The sequence below is a fragment of the Pleurodeles waltl genome, chromosome 5 (assembly GCF_031143425.1).
Source record: "Pleurodeles waltl isolate 20211129_DDA chromosome 5, aPleWal1.hap1.20221129, whole genome shotgun sequence".
NCBI classification, from domain to species: domain Eukaryota; kingdom Metazoa; phylum Chordata; class Amphibia; order Caudata; family Salamandridae; genus Pleurodeles; species Pleurodeles waltl.
In genome coordinates, this window is record NC_090444.1 from 752134903 (window position 1) to 752149523 (window position 14621).

At 44.5% G+C, this 14621-nt stretch overlaps 1 protein-coding gene across 3 annotated transcripts in view; it reads left to right on the forward strand.

The window, feature by feature from the left end:
* Positions 1 to 14621, forward strand: part of CCDC170 (coiled-coil domain containing 170) — a 212505-nt gene that overhangs the window by 55010 nt on the left and 142874 nt on the right. For all 3 annotated transcript variants that reach the window (XM_069234716.1, XM_069234718.1, XM_069234717.1), the window contains exon 3: positions 1079 to 1106. In XM_069234716.1, coding sequence (XP_069090817.1) covers positions 1079 to 1106 — 28 coding nt within the window. The remainder of the gene's footprint in view (positions 1 to 1078; positions 1107 to 14621) is intronic.

Consider the following 14621-nt stretch of genomic DNA (forward strand, 5'->3'; position numbering starts at 1 on the left):
CACCCATCACTATTACTAGTTCATGGGATTGCCTTTCAAAAATCCTTTGCCTCTTTGAGGCAGTTTTGTTACTGCCTTGGCCATCAATCCTGTTACATGGATAATTGCACTTTTGCTGATACGCTTGACTGCAAGCACATGGCGCTTTGAATCAGCTTGCTTATGTCAACTGTTTTACTTTTCATTTTCAATTTATGTGGCAAGAAAAGTCCATTTAGAAATTTACAATGCTAATAGCTCTAACTCAAGCAAACGCTAGACTCATTGCATTGCAAATGCTTGTTGTTTGCCATTGGTTCTTGTGGCTGCATGGGTTGCAACAACAATATCAGAGAGCAATCCTTCTCTACTTGACTTCCATGCATTTAAGCACTTATAAAATAACAGCAAAGGTCTTCTACTTCAAATCTTGCTTGTTGATGATTGTAGGTAAGTTAGTATGGACTGCTTGCCTACTTGGTGCTGGAATGTGTTTAGAAGGTGACAAGATAGGCTCAGTTTGACTTTGTCTTTCTTCTGGGGAGAGGTTCATACTTTCAGGAGGTAAAGAAATGTTTCACTTACTTAGGGCCTGATTACAACCTTGGCGGATGGGATACTCAGTCACACATGTGACGGATATCCAGCCCGTTGTATTACAAGCTCTATTCCATCCTATGGAACTTGTAAAATGGCAGGTGGAATATTTATAGTGTTTGTGAAGGAGTATCCCATCTGCCATGGTCGTAATCAGGCCGTTAATGTCTGCTAAAAAATATGTGACCCGTGAAAGAGTTCCTGTCCAGTGCGTACATTAACAATATTGTATTGAAACTTTCTCTGATTGCTTAGTTCCAAGGGACTACGACCTGAACAAACTGAATACAACACATGGCCACAAAATATGAATAAAGCCTCTACCTCCACAAAAACCCAAGTCTTTAAATGTTTCTAGAATTAGCTATGACTCACTCCTGCTGTGGGGCGCAGATACATTTTCCTGCACCTATACTTACTTATTGATAGGGTCTACCAGAAATATAACGTCTATTAAAGCCAACTCATTTGCCACACATTTAAAAATGTGTTTTCTTTGCAGAAAGAAAAGCAGAAATGAAGCACAGAAGGTAAGTGAACCATTTTATGGATCAATGATTTCGATTGTTAATTTTCATCCAAAGTGAGTTTAAGATCATCCAAACTCAAGGATGAATATACACTTAGCAAAGCAATCTAATGATGGACTGTAACAAAATTAAAAACCTTATTTGATTGCTGTCATTTTCCAAGCCACACAACACCTTACTATGAGCATCGGTTCATCCAACATACACATTGCATTGGATCGTAACTGGGTTCACACTTTCTCTGCATAACGGTAAGCACACAGGCCCATATTTAGGAGAAATGGCCTCGGGCAGTGGCAGTGCCACGCTGCCCTATGCCAATGGGAAAGGGCCAGAATGCACTGTATTTAAGAAATATGCTGCATTCCTGTCCTTTCCCTTTGTGCTGGTGCACAATTTTCCTCCTAGCACCAATGCAGGCTCCCTTACACAATGGTGCAAGGGTGACTGTTTTGCATGCAAGATTGTTTTTGTGCAGAATGGGAAAACTTCCTTCTCAAAAACAATCCTGAGAAGCGTTTTTCTCTTTCTGTGTGTGCTGCAGAATGCAGCACACATGAAAAGAGTTAAAATGAGGAGATATAAAAATATTGTTCCTGTTACACCGCCAGCGGGGAGGCATAAGGTTTTGGGCATCCCAGGGTTATGTCATTGAGTAAATCTGGGGCAGAATCAACATCCAGCTTTGTGTCAACAACCATCGGTGTTGCTTGGGGAAACTCACCATAACACCTATGGAACACCTCCCTTGCGCAGGGCAGCACAGCAATTTGCACTGGTTTGCCTTATTCCACATCTAGGAGTGGCTTTGTGTGGCCTCAAAGATATGGTTGAGAGACTTGTGCCACAGGAGCGCCAAAAAAGTGATGCTCCGGCGGCACAAGCCTCTCGCAAATACGCCCCACAGTTTGTCGGCCTACTTCCATCCAAACGTGTCCCAGTGGCCTCCTCACATGAACAGTGTTGTGGTGGCAGAATAAGACTTTATCAGTGGTATTGGTCGGACCATAAAAACAGCTTTGTTTTGCTGTCTTTAGAATTTGTTGATGGTACAAAATACTAGTGATATTTTATTTTGTCTTGCAAAATTGTATTTATTGAAATTCCAAGGGCGCCAAAGAAAATATATGTACAGTATAATGCTAATATCAAGCATGTCACAGTTTACTTCCAACCATAAAAATACTGCTGACAAAATTCAAATACTGTTGGTGAACTTTGCCATAATCTTCATATCACAGACACAAAGCTGTTTGAGGAACATGGCCCCTTATCTGCTGAACCGGTTTTTACCTGACATACTTATAACTAGCGCAGACTCTACACTTTGTCAGTGCAGCACATCCAATCTGGAAACTGAATAAACATCATGTCTAAGTCAAACAACAAATATTTTTGTGTTTGAATATAACTGACATTTTTCTTACACACACTACGAAAGGTTCATAATTCTTGATGGAGCTAGTAACCCTGTTACCAGTCCTGTCGAGAATTGTGAGGCATGCCGATTTAGCACAGGCCTCTCATGTACCCTTCAGAGAATTCAGCTGCTAAAAGCAGGGAAAACTGTTTTGAAAAATGAGGAATTACCTGAGGATTCTGACCCAGAAATTACACATTTGCCTCGTATTAATTGACCAATAACCCTTGTTAATTCATGTGGTAATGACCAACATTTATGTGGTGTACCCTCAGAGTTTTGCCGTGACTGTTTTTGCTGGCTGTAAAACGTTGTGCACTTTACCCCTGCTTACCTGTGGTACACTTTGTACCATAGACTAGGGATGTATATGTAAGTTAAATATATCAATCAGGAGTCTACAAATTTATAATGTTGAAATGGTGAGCACAGGCACTTTATCAGTTGATGTCAGGCTTAAAGTGCACAGAGGTTTATAGGTAGGAAAATAAGGGTTCAGCAGAACAAAAGGCAAAACTATAGGGTGACGTTCCAGGAAGAGCAATTTTCTTTCAATCAGTATAACAGACGTGAAGAGGATAGGCAATAAGGGAGGCCTTTGGCTAAAGAAGGAGTCTAAGAAAGGGTGCTAATATATTGCCCTCAGAGCTTGGGAGGGCGTACGTATTCTTTAGTCCACCACACATGAGTAAGTGGATGAGAAGGAGGTAGGCAAATTAGGGGAAGAAGAGGAAGACAAAATTGCAGAGGCTCCAGTGTCATAGGATGACTTCTCCTTGGGAACAGTATCACCTACTTTGTCGAGAGCCGGGAACGGTGTGTCCTCCCACAGTTTGAACCAAATAGAGAGCGAGGACAGACAGCCGAAGAGGGCTATCAAATTGTAACTGACCATCTTGGGTATAGCTACTGAAAAGAAGTCAACATCAACCCTCGCTGTGGAGGAGAAAACGTAAGCCCTGGAGAAGAAGATTCTACTGATCCGTTAGAGGAGCCAGAGAGAACTGGACCTAAAGGCCAAAAGAATCTCTGAGTTTAGTGATGGTGGCAGTGACTGTGGAATGCCTGAGAGAGGTAGAAGAGTCCGAATTCCAAAAGAGCTGGTGCCTAGCTATGTGGTGAGGGATAATATAGATAAGTGATTTGCAACAAATGAGGGAGCCCTACTTATGCACAAAGGAGGACTGGGGTCTAGTCTGTGGAAGTACATGCCTATTCCTGGGAGTAATACTGTCTTGACCCTTGAGATAGCTTATTAACGGAAAAAACACTTCACCTGCACTACCTAAAAGTAAACTGTCTTCAATAATTTCCAATGAAAAGAAAGTGGCGCCATAGAGAGCTGTGGTAATGGGAAAAACATAAAACAAACATATTTAACACTTTAACCTCTTGGATAACACTGCACACTGTCCACAAGCAATAAGTGTCCAAGAATATCTTTACTTTTCCAATTCATTTCTTCATCGTTATAAAAAAATATAATTATTGGTGAATGTAATTATTGGTTAAAATTAAGGACTGTGAATACAGATGCTTGGTTAGGGCACTTGAGAGTTCAAAAGGTTCTTAAGCTTTCTGTGTCAAATTTCTTATAAGAGCAAAAATTGTCACTTTGAAAGCTTTAATAGAACAAGTTAATTTAGAAGTGCTCAGTCACAGTACTCACTGTTCATCTCAAAGCTCCAAGTCAACAAAATAACAGAGTATATTTAAGTTCCATTCGTAGTCGGACGTGCTCAAAGATAATGTTCAATATTCTGATGGATACAACTGCCTGTGGTTTCCTCACCTAATGAATTCTCCCATAGCGCTAGCACTCAGCAGAAATTTTCTTCCCAGCTCTGCACGTCGCCGAGGACAAACAATTGCCCGAATCCCACGCGACACCGTCTGGCGTCATCGAGGCAATAATAGGTCCTCGCTGACGTCACTTCCCTTTTTTCCGTGCCTTCGAAGTAATGTTTTTTTCCCCTGGCTCTTGGGGAGCTATTGTTTCTCGGAAGTGATACTTTGTAGTAAAAATGTCTCCACCTCGGAAGTCCGGCTTCAAGCCTTGTAGGGAGTGTGGGGGCCGTACGTCGGTGACGGACCCGCATAATGACTGTTTATGGTGCTTGATCTCTGAGCACGACATGGACGAGTGTGGTTCGTGCCAACAGATGATCCCAAAGGTGCTCAAAGAGCGTGATGACAAGCTGTTTTTGGCTAAATCAAAAAAGAAGGAAAAGCACCGACATCAGAGGTCGTCCTCGAAATCTTCAAGGTCTCATAAGAGACGGCGTCGTCATAACTCTCGGCGTCGGCATGATTCCCGACGTCGATCAGAGAAAGACCAATCCCGTTTGAGATCTCCATCTGCTCGGCTTCGTACGACGTGGGAGGTCAGTCTGACAGGGACGCCTCAGCCACAAAGCCCTTAGGCTTCTCCGGCGCCGTCGGTTTTTGAAGTGGACGAGCATCGCCAGAGTCTGGGCTTCTCGCCTGCACAGCCGCAGAGGTATCCTGCTTTCCCGGCTCCAGGTGCGGATCCGGCAGCATTCTTAAATGCGATGTACAGCATCTTCGGCTCCATGGCCCCTGGCGGTGCACCAGCTGGTCCCACGGGTCCATTGGCTTTTGGTTTGGGTGTTCTGGCTCCATACAAGCCGACATCATTCATGCCCTTCTGTCCAGTAGAGGGTGCTGGTCCGGCACCGGTTCCTTTGACGTTGCCGAGAAGACCTTTGATGCCAGTGGCTTCTGCTGATCCGGTAGCGCCGTTGACTTCGCCACGACTCCAATCGACGCCAGCGAAGAAGGCTCGCCTTTCCATTGCGTCAATGAATCCGGTGTCGTAAGAATCCAAAGATCAGCGCCAGCCGAGGTCATCGACGTCAGCTGATTCCTTATCAATGCCAAGGATAGAGGCCAGGTTGCGTTCGAGGAGGAAGGCTCCAAAGCTATTGGAGGAGCAGGAGTATCGGAGGCAGTTCCTAGAGGAAGGAGAGATCGCAGAGCCCCTGGGGGACTTTCAGGGTTTGGACTTTGCCAGAGGTCTCGATACTTCCCCAGAATGGGACTTAGCTTCTCCAGGCAAGTTTACTGAAGAGGCTACTTCATTCCACTCAGTGGTGAGGAAGGTAGCGGACTTCCTAGATCTCCAGCTACCTGCAGCTGAGGTGAAAACCAATATCCTCACGGAAGAGTTACACCCGACTTCAGCTGCTGCAGAGCCACTCCTTCCTTTCAATGAGGCTCTCACTGAACTGATTCTTGAGGTTTGGAGAAAACCAGTGTCTTCAACTGCAGTTCGCAGATCAGTGGCGAGGAGATGCAGAGTGGCTCCTGGGGACCTGGGCTTCCTCTCTAGGCGTCCGACTCGGGAGAGTCTGGTGGTTCAGGCCTCCTGCTCCTCGCTCTCAGCTCCTGGATCTTTCCATGGGGGTCCGGCGGACAGGGAATCAAAAAGGATGGAGCAGTCGGCCAAAAAGATCTTCTCTTCTGGCAGTATGGCCCTGAAGTCGGCTAACGCCACTTGTGTTTTAGGAAGGTATATCCATGCCTTGATGGATGCGGCTAAGGCTGAGATGCCGGATTTGCCCCAGGACATGCAGGGTCTTTTGACTGATGCTCAAGTGGCAGTGACTCAGGTCATTCAGTCAGGAACAGATACTGCAGATTCGGTGGCCAGAGCGATGAGAACATCCATTGCAACCAGGAGACATGCTTGGTTGAGATCATCTGGTTTTTCATCTGATGTGCAAACGACTCTTTTAGATTTGCCATTTGATGGGGACAAACTATTTGGTTCTAAAGCTGACTCTGCCTTAGAGTGCTTCAAGGAGAGCAGGGCTACTGCTAAGTCCCTAGGTTTGCAGGCTTCTACCACCACCCCGTTCCGATCATTCAGAAGGTTCAGGGGGTTTGGAGGAGGCTCTTCCTTTCGGGGGAGACTCCAGCCAGCAGGCCAACAACCACCTACGCTTCCCTATAGGTCATTTAGAGGGCAGGGTAGAGTTCGAACCAGAGGAGCCACCCAGCAGCACCCTGCCTCTTTCTCTTCCTCTGGGGAGGTGCAACAGGGAAAACAGCCTTAGTCCTCCATCCATTCCATCCCATACTTCTCCTGTAGGGGGAAGGTTGTTTCATTTTCTCCGCATGTGGAGGCTGATCACATCAGATTCCTGGTTCATCAATATTGTGGAGAAAGGTTATGCACTTCCCTTTCGGGAGTTTCCCCCTTCCATCCCTCCCCGTTCCCCCTTTTGCACAGAAGACCATCTCCTGTTGTTGCAACAGGAAGTTCAGACCCTATTGTCAAAAGGTGCAGTGGAGTTGGTTCTAGAGCAGGAAAGGGGTCAGGGTTGTTATTCGAGATATTTCCTGATCCCCAAGAAGGATGGTCGGTTGAGGCCTATCCTGGACCTGAGGGTTTTGAACTGGTTCCTCAAGCAGGAGAAGTTCAAAATGCTGACCCTAGAGCAGGTGCTTTTGGCGTTGAACGAAGAAGATTGGATGGTGTCTGTCGACTTGCAGGATGCTTACTTCCATATCCCTATTCTCAAGTCGCACAGGAAGTATCTCCGGTTTGTGGTGGGGTCGCAACACTATCAGTTTGCGGTCCTTCCTTTTGGTCTTACTTCCGCGCCTCGAGTCTTCACGAAGGTGATGGCGGTGGTTGCAGCACATCTCAGGAGGAAGGGGATAATGGTATTCCCTTACCTGGACGATTGGTTGATCAAAGCCAAGTCTCCAGAGCTCGTGCTGCTTCACCTGCAGATGACAACTCAGTTGTTGTTCGACCTGGACTTTTCGGTAAATGTGCCCAAGTCTCACCTGGAGCCCTCTCAACACCTCCTGTTCATAGGGGCAGTACTGGACACAACATTGAATCAGGCCTTTCCTCTGCCTCAGTGGATTCAGGACATTCAGGCATTGATTCCAATGTTTCAAAGTGGAGCGGGCGTTCCAGTCCTCAAGGTCCTTTGTCTGCTCGGTCAGTTTGCCTCATGCATTCTGTTGGTCACTCATGCACGCTGGCACATGAAAGCTCTTCAGTGGTGCCTCCGCAGGCAGAGATTTCAACACAAAGGGGATCTCGAGGAGTCGATAAAGATCTCCAGAGACACTGCAGCGGATCTACGATGGTGGGCTGTGGACGGCAATCTTTCCAAAGGGAGGCTGTTTTCACTGTCGCCTCCAGTGGCCATGGTGATAACGGATGCTTCCACTCTAGGGTGGGGAGCTCATCTGGGGGACCTGGAGATCAAAGGTCATTGGTCTCCAGGGGAACACATGTTTTATATCAATCTGCTGGAATTGTGGGCAACACGTTTAGCTCTCAAAGCCTTCCTCCCCTCCCTTCATGGTCAGTCGGTCCGGGTTCGGACGGACAACACTACCGCGATGTGGTACATCAACAAGCAGGGAGAAGTAGGGTCGCACCTTCTCTGCATAGAGGCTCTATAGCTCTGGTCCTGGGCACAGGACCATCAGATTGGCGTGGTAGCAAACCATCTTGCCGGAGTTAAAAACGTATGTGCGGACAGTCCCAGTCGGCACTTCTCAGATGATCACGAGTGGCATCTCCATCCAGACCTGATCCTTTACATCTTCCGGATGTGGGGATTTCTTCAGATAGACCTCTTTGCCACTCAGGAGAACGTGTATTGCCTGTTGCTCTGCAGTCTCCAGTATCCGGTGCAAGGGGCGTTGGGGGACGTGTTTCAGAGGTCCTGGCATGGCCAGTTGCTTTACGCGTTTCCCCCCATACCCTTGATTCCTCGGGTTCTGAGGAAAATTCACCAAGACCGGGCCAAGTAATTTTACTAGCTCCGGATTGGCCAAGAAGGATGTGGTACTCAGACCTCCTCCAACTCTCACTGTGCCCTCCGCTCCGTCTCCCTCTCAGGGCAAACCCCCTCTCGCGGTCGCAGGGGCAGGTTCTACACCCCCACCTCCAGAGTCTGCACCTACATGCTTGGAGATTGAACAGGGCAATTTGAGTTCCTTTTCTCTCTCGCCAGAAGTGGTGGACGTTATTTTATCGGCCAGGCGACACTCCACCAAATCGATCTATGCTGGTAGATGGGCAAAATTTGTGGCCTGGTGTGGAGAGAAGCAAATTGATCCTTTACGGGCCCATTTGTCGGACATTTTATTATTTGCGTTGTCCTTGGCGCAGAGGGGTTGTGCAGTTGCGACTGTTAAGGGCTATCTGTCTGCACTGTCGGCCTTTCTGTGCCTTCCTGATCAACCCTCTTTGTTTAAATCCCCTATACTTATATGGTTCTTAAAAGGTCTTACTAATAAGTTCCCTCCCTCTCCTTTTATTATGCCTCAATGGGAGTTGAATTTAGGTCTCACATTCTTGATGGGTTCACCGTTTGAACCTTTACATTCATGTCCATTAAGGTTTTTGGTGCTAAAAACTGTTTTTCGTATAGCCATCACATCAGCTAAGCGAGTGAGTGAGATTCAAGCGCTTAGCATTAAACCTCCTTTCACTTCTTTCTATGCGGTCAAAGTGGTGCTGAGGACCAGGGCGGCTATTCTACCCTTCCATTTAGGGCAGTCTATAAGGCTCTCATCCTTTTAACCTTCTCCCCATCCAACGAAAGAGGAGGAGAGACTCAATCGACTTGACCCTAAAAGAGCTTTAAGCTTCTACGTTGAGAGAATGAGAGAGTTCAGAGTGGAAGATCAGCTCTCCATCGGCTACGTGGGGAGGAGGAAGCGCAAGGCGGTCCACAAAATAACACTGTCCAGGTGGGTCATTCTTTGCATAAAAATGCGTTATTCCTAGGCAAAGAAGGGTCTTCCTGTTGGAATTAGAGCCCATTCCACGAGGGCTAAGTCAGCCTCTTCGGCTTTGGCTAGAGGTGTTCCTGTGGCTGATATTTGTAAGGCCGTAACTTGGGCTTCCCTCCATACTTTTGCGAAGCATTATTGCTTGGATTCAGAGGTAAGGAGGGATGGCCATTTTGCACGGTCTGTGCTGCAGGATTTCTTGGTGTGACCATTCAAGCACCCGCCACCGCCATATTTTGATGTTTATATTTGAATAAAGGTTAGGTTTTATATTTGACTGATTTGTTAATGTCGAGTATGTATTGTCGGTAGTCACCTGTTTGCCTTGAAGGCACGTAAAAAATGGTGAAAACTGACATCAGCACGCCGGTGAGGACCTCCTATTGCCTCGATGACGTCAGATGGCGTCGTGTGGAAGTCGAGCAATTGTGACGTCCTCATCGACGTGCAGAGCTGGGAAGAAAATTTCCGTTGAAGGCTGGCGCATTGAGAGAATTCATTAGGTGAGGAATCCACAGCTAGCTAGTGTATCCACCAGAATAGGCGTTACCGAAGGTAAGTAACTTGTTCTTTATGTCTAGACAGACTCCAAGCCAACAATTCAAAGTGCTCAAAGTTCGCATTCAAAATTAGTAGCAATCGTTCTCACCAACAAACTGTGTTTAGGAGGAGCAACCCCAGCCTTATCAGGGATTCACTGGAGAATTTGTGAAGCATTACTCTCTTGGCTGACTTTCTCCTTCTATCGTTCCATTACTGATATCCACGTATTGTTTTGGGAGTTTTTTTTAAATAGTTAATTGGCACTCACTGTGCATTTTTTACCATTCAGTCCGAGTTAGAGAAGCTCGGGATTTCAATATTATCTCTGTTTCACATCGCCACTTACTGGGTATTATACAAAAGTATCAAAATGAAACTGGTTAAGAGAAAGTACGACCCAGAAGTAAAAACTATATCAGGTTATTAATCACTCAATCTCAACAGACTCATAAATTATCCCTTTCCTTCTTATAGATTGAGGGGCATATTTATGAGCCCCTTGCTCTGCCGTTGCATCACTTTTTGTGATGCAACGACAGCACAAACCTTGAACTGATATCCATAATGCCACACAAAGCCACATTGCATGGCTTTTAATGGCCTCATAGATATGGAGTAAGGCAAAGCAGTGCAAATTGCTGCTCTGCCTTACGCTGTGCAAGGGACGTGTTCCATGGGCTTTGCGGTGGGTATTCCCATGCAACACCCATGGATTTTGACGCCTTGCTAGATTTACTAGAACTTGTAAACCTGAGGATGTGCCAAAAATCTTACACCTCCAAAGGGGAGGCATTACGAGAAGAGACAGTTTGATTTCACCTCATTTTTTACTCTTTCTATGTGTGCTGCATTCTGCAGCATGCATAGAAAGAGGAAAAGGCCTCTCCGGATTGTTTTTGTGCAGGAAGGTGCCCCTTCCTGCACAAATACAATCTTGCCTTCAATGCAGGCATGGTGCAAGGATGCCTGCATTGGTGCTAGGGTGCCAAAAAGGCAGGAATTTACTGCATTGCTTAAATATGGCACATTCCTGCCCTTTCCCTTTGATGCAGGGCAGTGCAGCAAGGTGATTTGCTGCTCTGCTCTGCACCAAAAGCCCATAAAGATGGGCTTAAGAACATAATCCTGAGATGAAAAGGCATGAAAGTACAGAGAAGCTGGCATACCTATGGCCTGCTTTGCGTCACTCTTGCACCACACAGTGTGATGCAAGAGCAACGCCAACCTCGCAGACATTAAGTGAGATTTATGAAGCTATGCAAGGGCACCTTGCTTGGCCCTTGATTGGCTTCATAAATCTTGAGTAATGTATCACAGCATAAATCACTGCGTTACATTACTCTGCACAAGCGAGGCGTTTCCCTGGGTATTGTGTGAGTGTTCCTACATAGCACCCATGTATTTTGACCCCCCCTCCAAATTTACAAGACTTTGTAAAGCTGGGTATGCACAAAAACTGTATGCCCCCGAGTGAGGCGCAACAAGGCGAGATATCTTTATTTCTAAACGTTCTTAGTTCTAGCATAGCAGAGCGCAAGTGCTGCTTTTCCGGCGTGTTGTTATCTACATGGGCTTTTAACCACGCCAACCACATACCCATCACTATCACTTGCTTGTGAGCTTGCCTTTCAAAAGTCCTTTGATGATATTGGTAAATGCTTTAGGTTTGTCCCTCCTTGGGACGGTTTTGTTACCACTTTTGGGTCCAGCCTAGTTGCACGGGTAATTGCACTTTTGCCGATATGTTTGACTGCGAGCAAACTTCTTTTTCCTTTTGTGTCTCTCCTTTGCACTCACGCTCATGGCGGCCATGGCGCTTTGAATTGACTTGCTTTTGTCAACTGTTTTACTTTTCATTTTCTATTTAAGTGGCAAGGAAAGTCCAGTTAGGTATTTACAACACTAAAAGCTTTAACTCGAGGAAACACAAGACCCATTGTATTGCATTTTGAAACACACATAGAAAGAGGAAAAACCCTCCCAGGATAGGATTGTTTTTATGCAGGAAGATGCCCCTTCCTACACAAAAACAATCTTTCCTACAATACAGACTCCCTTGCACCATAATGCTAGGGTGCCTACGTTGGTGCTAGACTGCCAAAGTGGCTCCTGTGCAGTGGGAAAGGCCAGGAAGGCATTGCATACCACAAATAGACTACATTCCTGCCCTTTCCCTTCGACGCAGGGAAATAAAGGTAAATCACTGCACTGTCCTGCGTCAAACGCTAATAAATATGACCCTCAGTCTTACAGTTTTCGTTTTCTTGTTGGTTTCAGAGAACAAGGATTTTTAGTGCTAGTGCTTTTTTTTTACTTGTTCTAGTGTGCTATTTTTATACGTATGTTACACAAATGTTTGAGTTTTTTTTCACTTTCATATAAAATAATTAAAATGTGTTACATTTTCATTTTGCCTGCACAACTTCACCAGAGCTATCCTTTTGATGTGTGGAGTTGGGTGACATGAACTGTCATGTCACAGTGTTTGTTGCCGTTGGTTTGCGATGGGTGGTGGTCACAAGATGGTCATCACATACTTTAATAGCGATATCCAGGAACACTGTCCCTCGCTGGCTTAGATTCATAGTGATGCTACTGTTGTTCGCATTATCATTAAGAAATTTGACATACTCAATAAGAGAATACTGATCACATTTCCAAACAATAAAAATATCATCGAATCTCAGCCAGAGACATGCATGTTGCATAGAATTGTACCTTTTTGTTTTCACGAATGTTCCTCCTCCCATCATCCGGTCATTATGCATGAGTATGATGGCTCAAATTTTCAGCCTTTTGTAGTCTTGCACTGCCTCAAAACATATATAAAGTAGTTGTGCTGAAGAAATAAATTTAACTTTATAAGTTCAAGTGTTCAATGCTCAGTGAAACTATCGGATCCAGATTTTAAAAAACTATGCCACAGACTTTACACCATCAAAATGCCTGATGGAGAAATAAAGAGAGGTGACATCTAGTGTCACAAACCACAAGCCATTTTCCTAAAATATCTTGATGTTATTCAGTAAATCAGTAGTATATTTGAGATAGAATGTTAAGTTTTGCATTTCCCGAAATAATTAAAGAATGGTCTCTATAGAGCAATAGATTTTCTGTTAAGTTACTCAAACTATCGGCCTTCCTAGAGAAAGCTGAATATTTTATGTATTGTTGGCAATACATAGAGGGTTGCTATTTTTGAAATTCACACAAGAAAAAGTTAAATACTTATTTCTGAATCAAACTACTGCCTAACGCATCTTTCACTAGGTTCCACGGTTCTTTTCAGAAATCAAGAGTTGGATCATTTTTCAGTTGTAAATATGCATCCTCATCTAATAAGTCTAATAGTCACCTTTTTACTTCCTTTACAAAAGACAATTCTGGTTTGTGTGTCCGACCAGCGTCAAATTTCACCTAGGTTCTGGTTTACCAAGACCATTGTCTTTGTTTGGCATTTTATGATTTTTAGTACTACTCCTACTTAAAACTTTAAAATGTCATTTTTCTGGTTCCTCCTATAGGATTTTCGCCATTTTGGTAACATTTTATTTACTGTATTTTAAATCTGTTCCTCTGATTCGGTTTGGCATTTTGATTGTGTTGTATTTCAACTGTATTACTCTTTTAGAACTGCATAAATACTTTACACCTTGCCATGAGTTAAGCCTGCCTGCTCCAGGCCATAGCTACCAGGGGGCTGAGATCAGGGTAATGTAACGGTTTTGAGGGTTCACCCTCATAAGGTTTGTGATTTTGACAATGACACTTGTTTGTGAGAAGCTCACCCAAAATGTAATTTAAGGGTCGGCAGACAATATAAGTCTTGGAACTATGCACTTTTCTATTTCTGAGTGTATGCCAGCTGACATACTTCAATTAATTTGGGCTTTAGCAACTCGGAGCCTAACATTTATTTGTCAGTTAACTTTTAAGGAATGTCAACTATTCATCAAGGTGGTGTGAATCGTTTTTGTTACTGCTATGACAATGACCGGTGATGCACTTGGCTTCGTTTCAGCACGTTTTTAATAGCTTAGAGCTCTTGCCCAGCACGAGTATCTCATGCGGTCTAATTTTGACTTTTTGTTATGTTTCTCCTAATTGTTGTTTCTCGTAATTTTGTCTTACATAGTTCAGTTTTGTTTTTTTTTAAATGCAATTCTATGGTACAGGACTACAACTAACAAAATGAAGAGGGTGCATCCTGGTGCGATGCCCGGGCACGTTAAGGGAACTGTAATATTTTCTTGCCCATAATTAGGATAAAGGGCAAAAAGTTGCTCCATGATACAGCATCAGAAGGATATTTACACTTGTGTCTGGGAAGAGGGTATAGCGTGGAAACACTTACAAAACTGTGAAGAATATCTGTGCCCTGTGAGATGCTTTCAGCCAGTCCTTGTTTTATTATGCCCTGTGCATCCAGGACTTTTAGATCACACACCAAAAGCCTAACAACAAGTTCCAGAATATAAAGTCCTGTGATCCTGGAGGTTGTTGAAATTGTGGTAGCTATGACTGACTATCTGCATTTTGTGGTCGCACTGCTAATAGAAGGATAGAGGAGTGAATAGATATACGTATTTGTTGGTTGATGGAGGAATGAGTATGTAGAGTGTGGGTTTTGACAGATTGGGAAATTAATTATTAGGTGTGTGGATCAACTGCCTCCTTTACAGTCATTCCTTATATCCATTCTTCTGTCCCTGTAGTCATTCATCATTCAGTCCTCCATCAACTCACTTACTTAGGGCTAG